The sequence below is a fragment of the Oratosquilla oratoria genome, chromosome 2, assembly GCF_046742065.1.
Source record: "Oratosquilla oratoria isolate Oo_2021 chromosome 2, ASM4674206v1, whole genome shotgun sequence".
Lineage (NCBI taxonomy): Eukaryota > Metazoa > Arthropoda > Malacostraca > Stomatopoda > Squillidae > Oratosquilla > Oratosquilla oratoria.
Window position 1 is genome coordinate 16,403,419 of NC_134778.1, and position 20,031 is coordinate 16,423,449.

At 41.2% G+C, this 20,031-nt stretch overlaps 1 protein-coding gene across 1 annotated transcript; it reads left to right on the forward strand.

The window, feature by feature from the left end:
- The first annotated feature begins 318 nt into the window (after positions 1–318).
- dpa (disc proliferation abnormal) lies at positions 319–16,790 on the forward strand. Its single transcript, XM_076205436.1, has 13 exons — positions 319–465; positions 3,292–3,447; positions 4,971–5,116; positions 5,760–6,014; positions 6,311–6,409; positions 6,522–6,657; positions 7,938–8,180; positions 8,464–8,692; positions 10,362–10,556; positions 12,845–13,093; positions 13,270–13,806; positions 15,470–15,680; positions 16,364–16,790. The coding sequence occupies exons 2-13, from the start codon at positions 3,315–3,317 to the stop codon at positions 16,457–16,459; spliced, it is 2,529 nt and encodes an 842-aa protein (XP_076061551.1). The 5' UTR covers positions 319–465; positions 3,292–3,314; the 3' UTR covers positions 16,460–16,790.
- The last annotated feature ends 3,241 nt before the right edge of the window (positions 16,791–20,031 follow it).

Here is a 20,031-nt window from a genome sequence, read left to right on the forward strand (position 1 = left end):
AAACATTACACGGGACTCAACAAGAAAGAGAATATCTATTTTCCATAAAGTAATGAATATGAATTGATACATATATATTTCAGATAGATTTGGAATATCAAACAAAACCTTAGCAATTTAACAGAAAATGTAGGATAAAATGTTTACATGGATTATAATCACAAGCGTTTGATAACTATTTATTTGTTTATTTTCTTGCCAGTTCCTTTGATGATAATATTCGTTACAGTGCATTTGTACCTTATTAAATCATAGTAGTTTGTAAGGTACCAAAACATTCTTTACTTTTATTTTGTGTTGAAATATATGAACCTAAAGGTTATTATGTTTTTAAATGTCCCGCTTAATCATCCTACACTCGCTCAGTTTCCCGCGCATTTACAGTCATTGAGTTACGCGGTCAAAGAAAAAGGAATTGTGGGGTTGCAGAGAAGGAAGAGCGCCCGGTATTAAGCTTAAATTGAGGTATGTGGTGGCAAAATTGTGTTTTCTTTGTTGAATATATGTGGCACATTTAGAATGTGAAGAGTTATAGCTTGTTATAAGATTCTATTTGTATTATTGACTGTCTTAGTTTGGCACCCGAAGGCAGAAGGCGATATTCCATTGTTACGTGGTGTATGTTTATTTAGATAATAATTAATTTGTCTGTGAGAGACACATTTTAGTCGTATTAATTACTCCAGAGGGGGTCAAGTGAATGTGTATAGGGGCGTCAAGTACTATTAAGGGCCACTTCATCTTATACTGTTGGATCCATGACCTGTCTAGGAAAACAAAGACGAGATCCTGAAGAAACTAATACTCATACTGTTCGATGCTAAAGCAGAGAAGCCGGAACCGAACCGACAAACAATGTATAACCCCTGGAAATACAGAACAACCAAAGTCCGAAATTAAACGAAGTGAAACAAAAAACGGAGAAGGGGTGCCTAAGCCAAGGCATTCACCCTACCACCCTACCTACTACTACCATCTGACAGTTTTCCTTAGGTGACACAGGCCACATTCTGAAGAGGTTATCTGTATAATTGAACTAGCTCTGTCATTGTCAAAACCACGGGTCCTTTTTAGGCTCTTCTGAGGTACGGTTGACCCTCAGCTATTCACGGCTCTTCATTTGTGCCTTCACTTATCTTGTCCTATTTTGTAACACTGTGAAAGCTCTCGTCTTCTCTTCTACAACCTTCTTTGCTTCCTCCTTGTTCCATACACTATCTCTGTACACTTTGTGACTCCCTCCTTGAACCATCCCTATTCCTCCTCCACTCCTGGTTCTACTCTCTTTCACTCCCTCTGACATCTCTCAAAAATCCTATTCCTGCTGAAAACATCCTGGATGATGTTCGAATATGAATGTTAGCGACTATTTTCATGTATTCTAATTCGTCATTTACTAGTTTATTGTAATGATTTATAATGCCATTAGCCATCTTCCTTTATTCTTGCATAAATATAATTTTGTGTACAATTAAAATTTGTACATCTATGGCATAAGTAATCCCAACTGTTTCATTATTTGTGTTTTTGATAATCTATTTCATTTATCAGTACATCCTATAAATAACCTGCAATAATACCAAAGTCTTTATTTATCCCAATTATTTGAGTATTCATTCATTTTTACTATAATAAAAAATGTAAGTGGGATGCTGCCCAAACTTCACTGGGACAGCTAGTATTTGTTCCAAAATCCGAAAAATGCTGAAATCCAAAATGCAGCTGGCCCCAAGGGGTTTTGGATAAAGGGTTGTGTACCTGTACAGTAAACCTTCAATATAACAGACGATATGGGGATGGGTCTGTCACTGTCCGAAGATCTGTTATGATCGAGGATCTGATATATCTGATGGAAATAATGGACAGACCTGTTATATTCTGAAGTTTGTCCGATATTAGAAATTACAGTAAACCCTCGATATTATAGATGATATGAGGATGAGTCTGTCATTATAACTGGGGATCCCTTGCTATAACGGATGAAAATCCGTTATAGCAAAGGTTTATCTGGTCAGATTTTTGTCTGTTAAATCTGATATCCGGTATACTGAGATCTGTTATATCGAGGGTTTACTGTATTATAATTTACAAAATTAATAATTAATTTTCTATTGATATATCACTTAGGTGTGCACTTCTAGAGACTAAGCAAACTTTATATGAGAGCTTCATAATGATTAAATATATGACAAATTTTGAAAGTATGGTAGGGTTACTATGCTAGAGTGAGAAATGAGGAGGAGAGAGTAGGGATGGAAAGGGAGTTGTTGTTGTTGTTGTCGTCGTTCCCTAGACTGTCTGGAAAGGGAGTTAGGAGAGAGGGTTGATGAAAAAGTATTGGGATGGTTTGGACACATGGAAAGAATGGGTGAAGAAAGATATGTAAAAGAGGTGTAGGAGTGAATGTGAAGGAGTGACCAAGGATGAAATGGATGGATGGGGTAAAGGGGGCATTGGGAAAGGGGAATGTCTGTTGAGGAAGGAAGGGAGAAGACAAGATAGGGGTGAATGGAGAAGGGTTGTGTATGAATGATGTTGAGGTGCATGGAAGGGAGTGGGGGATTGAGTAGAATATTTTTGATGCAGCCCAAAGGGGTTTCTCCCTGTCTTCTCTTTCTCCATGAGGGAACGGAGAAGGGGTCACTGATTAAAGTGGCATTGCTACATTGCTACATTGCTTCTGACCCAGGGCAGTGGGCGAGGTGCAGGGATGACCCGTCATCCAGGAGGAGCCAAGATTATATTATGAAGATAAGAGGGAGGGAGGGTTGTGGATTTTTTTTTTTTTTTTTTTGGGGGGGGGGGGGCTGGTGGTATATGTATGCATGTATGTATGACTTATTCATTTGTTTGTTTCCAAATAAAACCATCTTAGTAGTCATTCTCATTTATCACACCCAGGTAAGAGACATGGTTCTTTTCGTGACTTGGTGGTAAGAAAGGAGAAATGAAATTGGTACTTTTGTGATCTTCAGTTCAGTTCAGTTCAAGAGTTTATTCAACAAAAGAAAACAAAATTTATACATATATACAAAATTTTACAAAATAACTTGTTGAAATTTAAGTTTACCAGATGGAGGAACAGTGACAGGGCCAAGTAGATATAGTTCAATTCTTAAATGTTACAATTAGGTAAATGTATGATTGAGATAAATTAGTCCATTGTCTGTGGTTGCTCTCAGCTGACTTGCAGCCCTGTCATTTGACACATTTACTATAGGTATTTCTTGTAGTGCATTTAATTGGGTACTTTTGTAGTTGAATTGTTTCCTAACATGTTTTGGATTTTAGGAGAGTGCAAAACCAGTGGCACCATGTCATCTCCTGGACCACGCAGTGTTCGTTCAACTCCAAGCAAGGTCAGCGATACGAGTGGCTTGGAACCTCTTCCGTCATCCCCAGGAGAGTTTCCAGCCACCTCTCCTGCACCACCCCGTTTGAATCCAGGTAAATTATGTATAGGTTGGTTGATATTTATTTATTTATTTATTTTATTATTATTATTTTTTTTAAGGGCTGATCTATGTATGTATATATGTATTTATTTACAGCGTGTCCCCAATTTAGATAGAGGGTGGTTGAACAAGAGAAGGGACACCTTAGTTAACACCTTGCTCGTATAAACCTGAGTCTCGTTTATAGATGTAAACAGTAGCTATCACTAAGTAATGTGGAGGTCCACAAATTTATCTCCCTCTCTCACTCAATCTGCTCTCTCTGAGGGAGTGTTGACCCCTATGCCATGAAGAAGTTGCTCTTGCTTACATGAAAGTGTCAGGCAGAAGATAAAATATAGTGTCTTCAGAGCTTATTTTTAGTATTTCACAAGTATTTGGTACTTGACTTCTTTTAGGAATTTACTCTATAGCTACAGGGAGCAGGATGCCTAGTTATATCCTCCGACCCATTTTAGACCAAATTGGGAACACTATGGCAATATTCTTTCTCCTCTATAACAGGGTTAGGTGAAAATGGAAATATATATTCAGAGAAGTGGTACAGGACAGTATTAAGAGTGGGTGGGGGACAGCATAATGGAGGAACAGTCACAGTACAATAAAGTAGCATAATTTCTCCATGACAAGATATTTCCTCTAACATAGACAAAATTATGTTTGGCTCTGGTCTGTAGGGGTGTGCTATGTAGACCCTAAAGTATCAGCTGCATGCTACTGAGCAGGTTTTTACCTCATAGTAACATGCAGGAAGCTCGCTGGCTGAGCGGGTTAGGGCATCATTACTCGCAGCAAATGTCGAGGGGATGGCGGTTCGAATCCTGCCACCAGCAAAGTTGAACCAAGGGCATGGTTCATTAAATTCCACGCTACAAAGCCCTCAGTGAGGGGCACCATCCTAGCCTTCTGATAGGGGGGAGTTTGAGATGTTAAACCATATCAGTAACATGCAGCCAATACCCCAGATGGAGTGAAAGGGGCATTGAGCAAAAGGGAGGATGTATGTTGAGGAAGGAAGGGAGAAGTCAGAAGATAGGGATGAATGGAGAATGGTTGTGTACAGATGATACTGTGATGCATGGAAGAGTGTGGTTAGGGAGTGGTTCCGTGTGAATAATATTTTGACGCTGCCCTAAGGGATTTTCCCCCGTCTTGAATTTTTCTACACGAGGGGATGGTGAGGGTGGGTCGCTGATTAAATTAAGCAGCCTTACTGTGGATATGCTGTGTCTTGCTGCAATGCTTCTGACCCAGGGTGAGTGAGATGCAGGGATGACCCGTCATCCATGAGGAGCCAAGATGAGAGGGAGGGAGGGGCAGTGGATGAGAGTGGAGTATTTTGATTTTGGCTACCTCCCTGGTAAGGGGGAAAAAACACTTGGTATATGTATGTGGTACTTGCTTTACTGGACATTTTCATCAGATTACTATTGTAGTGTAAAAATGAAGCCAGCAGAAATTAACATAAAAGATTAACTATGGAATGATTTAATAAGTATTATTTTGAATTTGCAGCTATCAGTGAGATCGATCTTAGTTCACCACTTAACTATGGGACACCCAGCAGTGTTGGATCTTCTCTCCGTACTCCAAGATCAGGTGTCAGAGGCACTCCCATTAGACATCGATCTGATATTCGATCAGATCGTCGTATTAGACAGGTAATGGTTGATTTTAAATAATTGTGTGAAATTGATAGGGAATGGTTTTATTTGCACATGTTAAACTTTAGCAGTGTCTTGTGTTTGTTACTAGCATTGCCAATTGAAAAAAAGTTTGATTATTTCATCTGGGCATTTGCACATAGTGGCCCTGTGGGGCTGATGATGGAGATCATTTTCCCAAAGGCCATGGGGCATCATTATCATGGTAATTAAAAGATGATGATCTATTCCACCACCATATTTGTAGCTGTTCTTTATTTCTTGGGCCTAAAACATGACTGCACAGGGTATTTCTTCAATAGTTGGTGGTTCCTCATTTGAAACTGAAATCATTCTATAGCAGTAGCAATTATGTCAACTATTTCTGTGCAAAAAAAAAAATGGCAGTCGTGTATCCAGACAACAGGGATGTCTCCATTTTGCCATTCATATGTGCTGCCTTCACCCTTTAACCTTTGACCGGCTACACTGATAAAGTGGGTAGGGGATGGCCCTTTGTTTTGTATGTTTGCTGAGGCATTACATCATTGATAGTTAAGTCATTGTGCTGGTTTGAAGAGAAGAGACAGATTTTATGGTCAGACATGAAGTAACATTTCATAGACCTATAAGAAAATGTTTATTAATGTTAATGTTTCAGGTGAACATCAGCACTGATCCAGTCAGTGAAAGTGGAGGAGAGCAGCAGCAGCAACAGCAGCAAGGTCCTGCTTCAACAGCTGCTGAAGCACAAGGACCCCAGCTTGTCATTTGGGGCACAGATGTTGTCGTGGGCGAATGCAAAGAGCGCTTCAAGCAGTTTGTTCTCACCTATGTGGACCCTAATACTGAGGGAGATGAAAGAGTGGAAGGCATGAATGTGGATGAACCACTATACTTGCAAAAGTTAGAAGAGGTATGGAACAAGCCTGAAGACTTGATTGTGGATTTTTGTACTCACACGTGTCATTTGGGGACTTAACAACTGTACCAACAGCATTCGTATTATTTTGGATAGTGGCATGTTTGAGTAATTCATGAGTCAGTCTGGGCACATTCATTTGGTCATGATTGTTGGGTTTAGCATGTGAGAGGAGGCTGGGTAGAGTAGTTGCTATTGTGTGTTGGAACTTTACAGATGTTTTGGTATCTAGCTTGGTGTAAAATTCATTAGTTTCAGGTAATAATGGAGACTTACTTTTCACTTTACAGATTCACACCTTGGAGGAACCTTTCCTCAATATAAACTGTGCTCATCTGCACCAGTTTGATGCTGATGTTTACCGCCAGTTGGTCTGCTATCCACAGGAGGTTAGTGATGTCTTGAGTTTTTAAGTTTGTCTGTAGAGCAGTAATGAATATACAGGTGCCAATTTTAGTAGTGATGATATTAATGGTTTTTATGGATAATTTTTTTGAATAGGTGATTCCAACCTTCGACATGGCCATCAACGAAATGTTCTTTGTGCGATATCCAGACACAATTCTAGAACACCAGATTCAGGTGCGGCCTTTCAATGCATACAAAACTAAGAACATGCGTGGATTGAATCCAGAAGGTAAGATAATAATTGCTGTTAATTAAGATTTATTTGGAAGATTGAGTGGTACATGATGAGAAAACTGTAAGGAGGGTGTTCCATAGGAATTAAGAATACATTATAGCATACTTGCACTCTGTTTTGAGTCTAGTTGGGGGAAAGACTTCATAAGGTGTAGTTTGTCTCGCCTAATCTTTCACCTGCAGACACAGAGAAATCCATCCTGAAATTAAAAAAACTCTAATGCAGAAGGTTTTGACACAATATCAAACTATGTGTGAGAAAAATTTGATGCAGCCTGAAGGGATTTCTCCCCATCTTATCCTTTTCTGCATGAGTGGACAGAGAGGGAGGGTTGCTGAATTAATGAAGCAGCCTAGCTGTGGGTGTGCTCTGTCTTACGACACTGCTTCTGACCCAGGGCAGTGGACAAGATACAGGGATGACCCGTCATTCAGGAGGTGCCAAGATAAGAGGGAGGGTGGATGGGAGTGGAGTGGATTAGGGATGGAATGGGTGGGAATGGTTTTTATGCCTTTATTTTTTGGCTACCTCCCTTGTAAAGGGGGAAAAGCCTTTGGTATATGTATGTATCAAACTATTATTTTAAACATTAAAACCAGAGGCATGGTAGCACTCATTGTAGTCTTCAAGTTGTGGACTATGGAATGACAACTTGGAAAAGAACACACATTATCCTCATCTTAATCCAAGCAAACCACAATGATCTTCAGCTTCATGCAGGTCTATCATATTCACCACATACTCAAAACTAAGTGAAAGGATGATCCTAGGAAAGTCTTCTCTCTAACACAAAATAAGATTTGTTGGACTGATGGCAAAAGAAACTGGATGTTTCATCACAGCACACTGTTATGAAACATCATGAAGTTAATACCTCATGCCTTTGTTTTGAGTTTCCTTTGCTTGTGTAATCCATATGTATACAGTACTACCTCTCATTAACAGACGTTAATTAGCTGTGTTTTTGCTGTATTTGCGGTGTTTTTGGTGCTGTTGTTTATTGCTGTGCAATCACAATGCCGCCCAAAAACCACTCCACATCAATGGACACCGTTACCTCCCTTTTAGTCCGTTAATGAGAGGTAGTACTGTATTTGACAATCATGGCAACATCATATCCCAGATACTGACCCACATTCTCCATAAACAATTCACTTGCCATTAGCCCTTGTGTGTACCAAACACCATGTAAAAGAAAATGTTGACAGTTTTCAACAGACATCCATTATTTCTTGTATTTATATATATTTATTATGACTTTCCATTCTCCATAGACATTGACCAGCTCATCACCATATCTGGCATGGTGATCCGCACATCCAACATCATTCCCGAGATGCGTGAGGCTTTCTTCAAGTGCAACGTCTGCAGCTTCAGCACAACAGTGGAGATCGATCGTGGTCGTATCGCAGAGCCAACTCTTTGTACTCATTGCAACACCAGACATTCCTTTACTCTGATTCACAATCGTTCACAGTTTTCTGACAAGCAGATGGTGAAGTTGCAAGAGAGCCCAGGTAAATAATGTGTCATATATGTTTATTTTTATATATGTTATTGATAATTTTAATGGAAAACAAGGTGAGATGTTAAGAGAGATGTTCATTTAATGTCCCTTGGGGGATCTCAAGTGAATGAAGCAGTGGCCCATTCCATGAAAGGATTTCACCAAGAATGAAAGGGAAGGACGTAGTTGATAAGGATGAGGATTTCTGTTTCCATCCCAAATCATCTCACTTTGTGGCTAATGGAGTAATAACGGAGATAAAGGTTAATTAATGTCATATTGATATGTTGCAGATGACATGCCACCTGGTCAGACTCCCCACACAGTGCAAGTCTATGCTCATAACGACCTTGTGGATGATGTACAGCCTGGAGACCGTGTTACTGTGACTGGTATTTATCGTGCAACACCCTTGAAACTTAACCCACGGATGAGGAATTTGAAGAGTGTCTACAAAACTCATATTGATGTTGTTCACTTCAGAAAGATTGATTCCAAGAGATTACATGGGCAGGAGGATGGGTAAGTGTAATTTTGTAGTTCATTGCCTGTCACCATTATCATTTGGTTTTTTCATATTATTTTTTCACTGTTTTATTTGGCCTTGTGTATATGATATACGTATAACCTTTACATGCATAAAACCTCACAGTGAAGGCAAATAAGAAACTACACATACTAGGAACTCTAATTGACAAGAATGATATAGGATTCAGACACCAGGAAAAAAACAATCACTTCAAATAAACAACTTAAAATTACACTTACCTGTGTGTCTACAGCATGGTGTCCAACAATGGGGGGGGGGGAGACAGGCAAAGAGAGCCCATAAAACTACACAAAGTATTATGAATAATAACTGATTGCCCCAAAACAGCACCCATAGATTATCTACACTGTATCTACCTATTTACCAAAAGGCTTCTTCTCTGACAAAGGAGGTAGCCAGCCAAGGCACACGTTCACACCCACCTATCAATCATTTCCCTGTTATCATAGCTCCTTGTGGATGAAAGGTGAACCCTATCCCCTGTCCACCATCTACACTATCTAAATACCAAGGGCTTCTTCCATCTCACACCGGACACAAACCTCCAGAGGCATATCCGTAATCATATTGCTCACTGCTCCATCAACAGACTAAGATAAATGTGGATAAAAGTAAGGTGGTGGGATGTACAAGGGGAGAGGATTGCAGCAAATTGGAAATGAGTATTAAGGTGAGAGAGCAAGGAGGAAGTGGATAGTTTTAGATACTTGGGTGCAAATGTGGTGGGAAAGGGAGGAGTGGAGGTGGAATGTAGATTGAGAGAAGCAAGTAAATGCCTTGGGGGATTAAAAAGTGTAATGAGAAATAGACATTTGGGAATGGATGCTAAGAGGAGATTGTATGAAGGGGTAATTGCTGACAGCTGTGTATGGGACAGAAACATAGAACATAATAGAGGAAAAGTTTAAATGTGTTTGAGATGAAATGTCTGAGAAATATGATAGGGGTTACTAGACTGGATAGTGTAAGAAATGAGGTGAGGAGGAGAACAGGGTTTAAAAAGGGTTGATGAAAGTATTGGGATGGTTTGGACACATTGAAACAGTGAGTGAAGAAGGATTAGTAAAAGGTGTGGAAGGCAGAGGTGGAGGGAGTAAACATGAGGGGGCAACCAAGGATGAGATGGATGGATGGGGTAAAAGGGGCATTGGGAAAGAGGGGAATGTCTGTTAAGGAAGGAATGGAAAAGACAGAAAATAGTGGTGAGTGGAGAATGGTTGTGTATGATGCTGTGATGCATGAAAGGGGAGTGGGTGGGGTGAGGGAGTATGTGTGAATTATATTATGATGAGCACTAAGGGATTTCTCCCCTTCTCTTTTTCTGCACAAGGGGATGGAGAGGAGGGTGGGGTCACTGATTAAATGAAGTGGCCTTGCTATAGATGTGCTGTGTCTTTCTGCATGTCTTCTGACCCAGGGCAGTGGGCAAGATGCAGGGATGACCTGTCATCCAGGAGGAGCCAAGTAAAGAGGGAGGGAGGGATGGTGAATGGGAGTGGAGCATGTGGGTATGAGATGGTTGGGAGTGGATTTGTTCCTTTGATTTTGTCTACCTCCCTTGTAAGGGGGGTGGAAAGCCCATGGTGTGTGTGTGTGTGTATATATATATGTATATATAAACATATGTTTGTACAATTGCAGCGGGACACCAAGATTTCCCCCGGAGAGAATCGAACTTCTGAAAGAGCTCTCAAGGAAGCCTGACATCTATGAGCGTCTAGCCCGAGCTATCGCCCCATCTATTTACGAAAATGAGGACATTAAGAAAGGAATCTTGCTTCAGTTGTTTGGTGGTACCCGGAAAGACTTCACCAATGCGGGTCGTGGGAAGTTCAGGTAAAATTTGTTATACTTTGGTTGATGAAAATTAAATTTTTGTTAATTTGGTTTAACTCATTGGGACAGGATAGTAATAGGCATCTTTCTTGTAGCTCCAAAGGGGACGTTCCTTTAAAAAGGTAAAAAGCATAAGATGGTCTGGGAGGAGTTTTCCATCCAGTACCCTAATGTTTGAGTCTTTTAATGTGCATGAATGTGGTACAGATGAGAGCAAAAGGGAACAGATGCATCTTCCTCATACTGCCTTCTCTTCCATTAGCACAGTGTTTCTTTACCCCTGGGTCGCGACCCAAATTTGGGTCGACAAACCATTTTATTGGGTCGCTAAGGGTTTGCAGAAAATAATTATTTTCCCACTACAAATATATTATAATTATATACTGTAATAATTAAAATACATGATGCCTAGTTTTAGGATTCTAAGCAGACCATGATTAAATAAAAACTCCAAAGCAGAAAATTTATTTGTAGGCTTGGGTCGCGATGCTTAATTTGTGCAAAATTTTGGGTCGCGATGCTTGATTTGTGCAAAATTTTGGGTCGCTGCCAAAAAAGGTTAAGAACCACTGCATTAGCATCTCTCCATCTGCTCCTTTTACTTTTTCTTCTTTACTTGATTTGCCGCCTCTTCCTCTCTTAATTTCTTTCCAAAACATCTTTTTATTACTTTCAAAATTTTCTGTCATACTCTTACCCCATTTCACATCTCTCCTCTTTGCCTCCTTTATCTTATGCTTTACTTCTCTTTTCTTTGTACCTCTCATATGATTCCCTCATCCTATTTTGTAACCAATCTGTGAAAGCTCACTTCTTCTCTTCTACAACCTTCTTTGCTTCCTCATCCCACCACTCACTACCCTTGCTTCTATTTTCTCCTGTCCTTGTTCCACACACCATCTTTACACACCTTGTGACTCCCTCCTTGAACCATCCCCATTCATCCTTCACTCCCTCCCACTCCTCTCTCAGCTTCTTGTGCTCCTTTTCTTTCTCATTTAAGCAGTTCACTCTAAGCACCTCCCTACCTTTTGTCCTTTTCCTCTTTCTCCTTCTATCCTCCACTCTCAACTTACCTTCCACCAGAAAATGATCTGATATTCCCCCACTCTCTCCCCTTAGAACATGTAGATCCTTAACTCTTCCTTCTATACTCCTATCTACCACTACAGAGTCCATTAATGCTCTATCTACCACCCTTTCATCCACCCTCTCTCATGTGTATTTTGCTTGAATTTCTTCCTAAACATTATATTTGCTATCATTTACTCTCTAGACACATCTCCATCAACTCTCCACTATGATTCTTTACTGGAACTCCACGTTTCCCAACCACTCCATCTATTGGTTCATTTCCTACCCTAGAATTAAGGTCTCCCAATACAACTATATTGAAGTTTTTCCCTAATCTATGCACTCATTTAAATCTATCCAAAAACCCTCCCTTTCTTCTACACTCCTCTCACTACCAGGCCTATATGCACTTACAAAAGCCTACATCTCCTTTCCCAGTTTCACCTTCATCCACATTAACCTTGAAGAAACCTCCTTCCACTCCACTACACATTTACCTATCTCTTCACTTACTAGTATAGCCACCCCTTCTCTCCCTCGTCCTCTCTTCACTCCTGAGAACCTCCCAACTACACTCCAAAACTCACACTCCCCCCTCCCTTTCATCTTAGTTTCACGCAAAGCCAACACATCCATCTTTCTTCTCACAAACATACTATCTATCTATTCCCTTTTACTCTCATCTGTACTACATCCATGCACATTAAAAGACCCAAACCTTAGGGTATTGGTTGGAAAACTCCCAGACCCTCTTATGCCTTTACTTCCTCAACACATCCTTGGTATTCAGAGCAAATAGGCTGGTGTGTAAGCCCTGTCCAGCATCCGTATAGAATATTTTGTACTTTACCTCCATAGTAATCTGCATCAGAAAATTAAGCATTTGTATGCTAGTCTGGTATGACATAAAATTAGATTACAACAGGCTTGACCATGGTCTAAAATCTGAGTGTATAGCTGAAGCAGTTGGTCTCACTGTGGATGTGCTGTCTCTTGCTGCATTGCTTCTGATCAGTGTAGTGGGCAGGAAACAGGGATGGTACATCATCAGTAAGAGGCTAAGATAATAGGGGAATGATTGATGGTAGGACTGGGATCGGTGGTGATGGGTGCATGCCTAGGCTGGCTACCTCCCTCGTAAAGGTAAAGAAGCCTATTGATATTTAGATAGGTAACTGAAGTCATTTTGGTAAATGCACATGACCTCTTTACAGATCTGAGGTTAACATTCTTCTATGTGGAGACCCAGGAACATCCAAATCACAACTTCTGCAGTATGTCTTCAACCTGGTTCCTCGTTCTCAGTACACAAGTGGCAAGGGATCATCAGCTGTAGGTCTCACAGCTTATGTAACCAAAGACCCAGAAACCAGACAGCTTGTTCTCCAGACTGGTGCCCTTGTGTTAGCGGATAATGGTATCTGCTGTATTGACGAGTTTGACAAAATGAACGACTCAACTAGGTAAAGGTGTCATTATGTATAGTTGTAAAGTAGAAGTGAGTGCATAACATAAACTAAAGACAACTATCAGTCAGTAAGTGTTAGCTTTTGATAACCATAACCTGGTAATTGTAACTTATTAGTTCATAAAGACTGATGTATACAAGATTTTCTTACATGTTTTTCCTTATCACTAGGTCAATTCTTCATGAAGTCATGGAACAACAGACACTTAGCATTGCAAAAGCTGGAATCATCTGTCAGTTGAATGCAAGAACTTCTGTACTTGCTGCTGCCAACCCTGTTGAATCTCAGTGGAACAAGAACAAGACCATTATCGAGAACATTCAACTACCACACACATTGTTATCAAGATTTGATCTTATCTTCCTTATCCTGGATCCTCAGGATGAACTCTATGATCGTAGACTCGCAAGACATCTTGTCTCACTCTATTACCGTTCTGAAGCTGACACGGAGGAAGAAAATTTGGATATGAGCGTACTTAGAGACTATTTATCATACGCAAAAGAGTACATTTTACCTAAGCTGTCCGATGATGCCTCACAGCGTCTCATTTCGGCATATGTAGACATGAGGAAGGTTGGAAGTGGAAGAGGGCAGATTACAGCCTATCCTAGACAGCTTGAATCCCTCATCCGTTTAGCTGAAGCTCATTCCAAGGTGCGCTTCTCACACATGGTGGAGGCTGTTGACGTGGAAGAGGCTTGGCGGTAAGCCTTTGGTCTTGTTGTTCATAATGTCTTGTTTACTGGGACTGGCACTGGGTATCTGCATGAGGTGATCTTGTGAAAAGGATGTAATTCAGTTAACTCCCAGCCACCTATCCCCCATACCCCTTTGACTACTGTACTTCTATTTGGAGGTGTAGCCCTGAGAGCTGACACTGGAGCAAGCCCAAAATCTCACTTTATCCACTTGTTTTTCCATCACCCTTGACCCCTAGCATACGATGACACTGATGTTGGTGTCATAAGGCAGAAGTGGGTATCCGAGGATGCCAGCGTCAGTGTGCTGATTATATTTATTTAGAGTTGTAGCTGAGTGACCTCATATTCTGTGAACAAGCTTGATCTATTATATATATATATATATATTTTTTTTTTCCACCTGTTGTACATGAGTTACCCCCAGATTCTGTGAATTGGTTTTGATCACATTTTCTGTGTTTATTATTACTCATAGTAAAAGAGAATGAGTAATACAGCAGACTGTATTTCATAATGCGAGTATGATGATTGTACATTTGGCAGCCGATGCTGCATGCGAGAATTTGAGTCATACTGAAGTGGTTGAACACCAAAGATAGTTGACAGCTGGCAACTCCCCTTCCTACAACTTTCAGCTAGTGACAGTTTATCTGATGCACATTATTTATTTATTTTATTTATTTATTTATTTATGAAGGAGTGATTGTGACAACAGCACTGTATGGGGCAGAAACATGGAACATAAGAGAGGAAGACAGAAGGAGTTTGAATGTGTTTGAGATGAGGTGTCTGAGAAGTATGATGGGGGTTACTAGGCTGGATAGAGTGAGAAATGAGGAGGTGAGGAGAACAGGGGTGGAAAGGGAGCTGGGAGATAGGGTTAATGAAAGAGTATTAGGATGGTTTGGACACATGGAAAGAATGAGGGAAGAAAGACTAGTAAAAGAGGTATGGAAGGCAGATGTGGAGGGAGTGAACATGAGGGGACGTCCTAGGATGAGGTTGATGGATGGGGTGAAGGACGGGTGAATGGAGAAAGGTTGTATATGGATGATGTTGTGATGCATGAGGTGGGATGGTGGGTAAGGTAGTATGTGTGAGCAAATTTTGACGCAGTCCGAAGGGATTTCTCCCCGTCTTCGCCTTTATGCATGAGGGGACGGAGAGGGGGGGTCGCTGATTTAATGAAACGACCTTGCTGTGGATGTGCTGTGTCTGGCGACACTGCTTCTGACCCAAAGCAGTTGCCAAGGTGCAGGGATGACCCGTCATCCAGGAGGTGCTAAGATAAGAGGGAGGGTGGAGGGGTGTGGAGTGTATTCAGGGATGGAATGGGTGGGAATGATTTTATGCCTTTTCCTTTTTGGCTACCTCCCTTGTAAGGGGGAAAAAGCTTTGGTAAATGTATATATGTATTTATTTATTTTTATTTATTATTTCTCTCCCTCCCTCCCTTCCTCCCTCCTTGTTAGAGATTCTTATGTTTATCAGTGATATAAATTCTTGTGGGTATGGGAAATCTTAGATTTGATTTATGCAGTGGGATTAGGGATTTAGTTATAAGAACTTGGGAAGCCTCTTGCACTTGTGTGTGTATTTACCCAGTGTTTATTTTGAGCTCAGAGCACCAGCACATGATCTTCAGAGGTACATTTTGTTTCCCCAGGCTACATCGCGAAGCTTTGAAACAGTCTGCTACTGACCCAATGTCTGGAAAGATTGATATCAGCATTCTTACAACTGGTTTGAGTTCGGCAGCTCGCAAGCGAAGGGCTGAAGTGGCCCAGTCACTCAAGAAACTGATCCAAGGCAAGGGCAAGGTGACCACGCTCAATTTCCAGAAGACATTCCTAGATTTGAAGGAGTCTTCAGACTTGGTAAGTTTTATGGATATATATATATTTATATATTGGAAGCTCGTTGGCTGAGTGGGTTAGGGCATCGTTACTGACCCAATGGGGATGGCAGTTCGAATCCTGCTACCAGCAAAGTTGAACCAAGTGCATGGTTCATTGAATTTCATGCTACAAAGCCCTCTGTAAGGGTCACTGTCCTAGACTTCCGATAGGGAGGAGTTTGTGACATTAAACCATATCATCGTCGTCATATATATATATCTTTCCATATATATTGTGTGGATGTAATGTACTTGAATTATTTAAGGAAAAAGGTGTTTGATTCTTTCTGAAGGGATGGAAGTACAGTGTAGATAAGATGTTTTGTATGTTGGATTGGCGTGGGCACTTCCCTTATAAGGGGGAAAGAGGCTGTTGGTGTATGTGTGTGTGTGTGTGTATGAAGAACATGCATCAGGCTATGAATACAAAGAAGACTGTATAAGGGTGAGTGTGTCATTGACGCTGTATGAGACAGATACTTGGAGTTTGAGGCAGGAAAGAGGACTATAGATTATTTGAGATGAAGTATTTTATGAAGTTTGGTGGGGGTTACAAGGATGGATAGAGTGAAGAATGAGGAGGAGAGTAGGGGTGGAAAGCGAGCGGATAGGGTTTTACAATTAGAATATAATATAGATAACCACTGGTTCCTTTCTTTGCAGATGATAACTCGTGAAATGTTTGAAGATGCTCTTCGAGACTTGCAGGATGATGAATTCCTTTCAGTGACGGGCAAGTCTACCATCCGGATCCTGTAATTCAACTATGAGCTTACAAGGGCATCGCAATTTGTTTCAAAGCCAAACTGCTCAGAAGAGCTCAACCTATTTGAAGTAAATACATGTGTATATGAAGAAAAAACATACAAAAAATAAGTAGATATATAAATATATACATAGGTTTAGATTTATAAGAATGAAAAATATGAATATTATACACAGACTAACTAGATGACCCAGTGATCATCTGGAAATGTATGTACAACATCAGGGTGCCTTATTTTATTGAACATTTGATTTGTTAAAAGATTAGTAGGTCATGTTCTGGAATTGTTCTGCAATTGGCTCTCCATTAAAGGCATTTTTCATAGTTTAGTTTATTATGAAACCTATACATTGGTACATACATACATATACCAAGGCTTTTTCCCCCTTCCAAGGGAGGTAGCCAAAAAGGGGAAGGCACAAAAACACTCCCACCCATTACATCCCCAAATACACTCCACACCCCTCCCACCCTTCCTCTCATCTGAGCGCCTCCTGGATGACGGGTCATCCCTGCACCCTGCCCACCGCCCTGGGTCAGAAGCAGTGTCGCAAGACACACAGTACATCCACAGCAAGGCCGCTTCATTTAATCGGCGACCCCCCCTCTCCGTCCCCCTTTGCATATACATTGGTGCCTTGGTATATTACTTCTGACCCAGGGCACTGGGCAGGATACAGGGATGACCTGTCATCTATGAGGAACTTAAGATGAGAGGGAGGAAAGGATGGGTGGGAGTGGGTTATGCCTTTTGACTGGGCTACCTCACTTGTAAGGGGGGAAAACCCTTTTGTATATAGATAGATACATTGTATGTAATTTGTATTTGTCTCTTTAGTATTCGTACTAAATGGGGCAGATTCATGTATATTCATATTCAGTGTTTCAGTAAAGTAGAACTAGGAGTGGAGGAGGAATGAGAAGGTCTAAAGGAGGGAGTCGCATGGAACAAGGAGGATGGGAGGAAATAGAAGGAAGGGTAGTGAGTGGTGGGATGAGGAAGCAAAGAAGGTTGTAGAACAGAAGTGAGCTTTCACAGATTGGTTATGAAATAGGATGAGGTACAAAGAAAAGAGATGAGAAGTAAAACAAAAAAGAGAGCAGATGTGAAATGGGACAAGGGTTCGACAAATTTTTTAAAGTAATACAAAAATGTTTTGGAAAGAAATTGAGGGGAATCAAGTAGAGAAGAAAAGGTTATTGGTACAGAGGGAGAGATGATAATGGAAGAAGATGGGCAGAGTATTATAGGGAATTGCCAAATGTGAAAGGACAGGGAGGGAAAGGTAGTTATAATGGAAAGCACCAAGGAAGTACAAATACTAAGGCTTTTTTCCCCTTACATGGGGGGTACCCAAAAAGAAAAAGGCATAGAAACTACTCCCACCCATTCCATCCCCTACATATTCCACTCTCCTCCCTCTCATCTTGGCACCTGGATGATGGGTCATCCTTGCATCCTGTCCACTCACCTGGGTCAGAAGCAGTGTCGCAAGGCACAGCATATCCACAGCAAGGCTGCTTCATTGATTCGGGGAATAAGGAGAGATGAGATAAAAGCAGTTAAGATGGAACCTGGGTTGGATGGGTGTCATGCATATTGTCTAAAGAAAAAAAATAAAGTACAATGATGGTGGACTGGCTGGTGAAGTTATTTAATGTTTGTTTAAGAAAAAGTAGGGTACTGCCCAGGTCAGAAGCAACAAAACTTGTAGAAAAGGGAAATGTCTGTTGAACAGGGAGGGGAGAGGACAAGTGGTAGGTACAAGTAGAGAAGGGTTGTGAATGGATAAACTGATGCAGCCTCTTTGTGCATGAAGGGAAAATGGGGGAGGATTACCATGTAAAAGAAGCTGTGGAGGTAACTTTGCTTCAGCTGTCAAGCCCTACTCTAGAGGTGCTGTGTCTTGCTACATTGCCTTGACAGTGGGCAGGAGTCAGGGATGGTCTTTCATCCACAAGGAGCTCAAATGAAAGGGACAACAAACGGGTGTGGGGTGAGTATACTTTTACATGGAACCATTGTGGTGAGGTACAGAGGTATTGTTTCTCATGGGTGAAACAGATGGTCTTGCAGTGAGCTATTAAGGCCACTCGCTAAATTCCGTCTTCAGGGGGTGAAGTGGTCCTCTTCATCCTCATCCTTTTCTTCCTCTCCCTCCTCTTCCAGTTCCTCTGCCTCCAATCCTCTCCCCATCCTGTCGGTCACACAACTCCCCTCTTCCTCTTTTTCTTCTTCCTACCTCGTCTTCCCATATGTTGCACATCAAACTTCTTCCTCCTTTTCCTCTTCTTCCTCTTCCTCCTCCACCTCCACATCAGTGCCTCTTGTGACATTCAGGGCCTCTCTCCTGGGAAAAAAATCGTCAGGCGGCAGTCAACACACGTGTTAAAGTCTGTGATTGGCAGTAAAGGAAGTGGAGGTGGGAGGGAGGGAGAGGTGACACTGCTCCGTGGCAAAATATTTCTAGATTTAGGTTATAGGTAATTCTTTTTTTTTTTATCAATTTATTATCTATTTATTTACCTTTTTATTTACTTATGTATGTGTTAGGAGTAGTCCTCACTTCTTTCCTCACTTCCCTCCTCACCTCTTCTCTGCCCACGACATTTGACCTCCGAAGCCTCCCAAGGGAATCACTCGTGGGGCCCCAGGATGACAAACCAGCACTAGGATCTGCCGCATGACCACAGAACCTCTTTAAAGAAGCACCCGCCTCGTACCCTCCATCTACGTGAATCAGAGGCCTGAGAACGTTTTTGCGTCCGACTTCCCTCACCTCACACTTGACCTCACAGCAGTAACGGGCACAGGAACCAATGCTCAGATTCAGATCACTCCGGAACAGCATACGTGAGCCTGGCTCACTGTTCCTGCTATCTCACTACCCCCCCCTTGCTCCCTCGCAAGCAGATCACCCAAGAACACAACTTGAAACACAGTTGTCACCTCCCTCGTCTCGTCTCCCCCCCCCCCCCCACTGGCGCCCAACTTTCGTTGTAAAACCAGCTCTATCTCCACCAGAGTTTGCCTTCAACCAGCCTAACTGGCTGCCCTACGTTAGGCAGACAACCAGCATAACAGCATGTACTGTAGAAATATTAGTATTTATGGTGTTTCGGACGGTAATGACTCCCACTATTAATTTGTTTTGTTCTCAACATTTTTTTTTTTTTTTCTAAACAAATTTAGCTTTGGGAACTGATGACACTCCTGGTGTTTGAAATAATGACTTGTACATCACTTGCCTGTGAGAACTACTGTTGTTATTGGTTACTGATATTCAGTCAGATATCAATATTAATAAGTCATTGGGGTATCATCTTGAGACGATTTATCCATTTTTGAGTGGAAAAATTGCAGGAGTGGGGCAAAATCTTCAGATAATAAATTTGAGCTAGCCAGGGTGGGCAGAGAACATTGTACTAAGATACATTAAAAAAAAATAAGGATCCAAGATGGCGAACGTGCAGAAATTACATACATATACCAAGGCTTTTTCCCCCTTACAAGGGAGGTAGCCAAAAAGGGAAAGGCATAAAATCATTTCCACCCATTCCATCC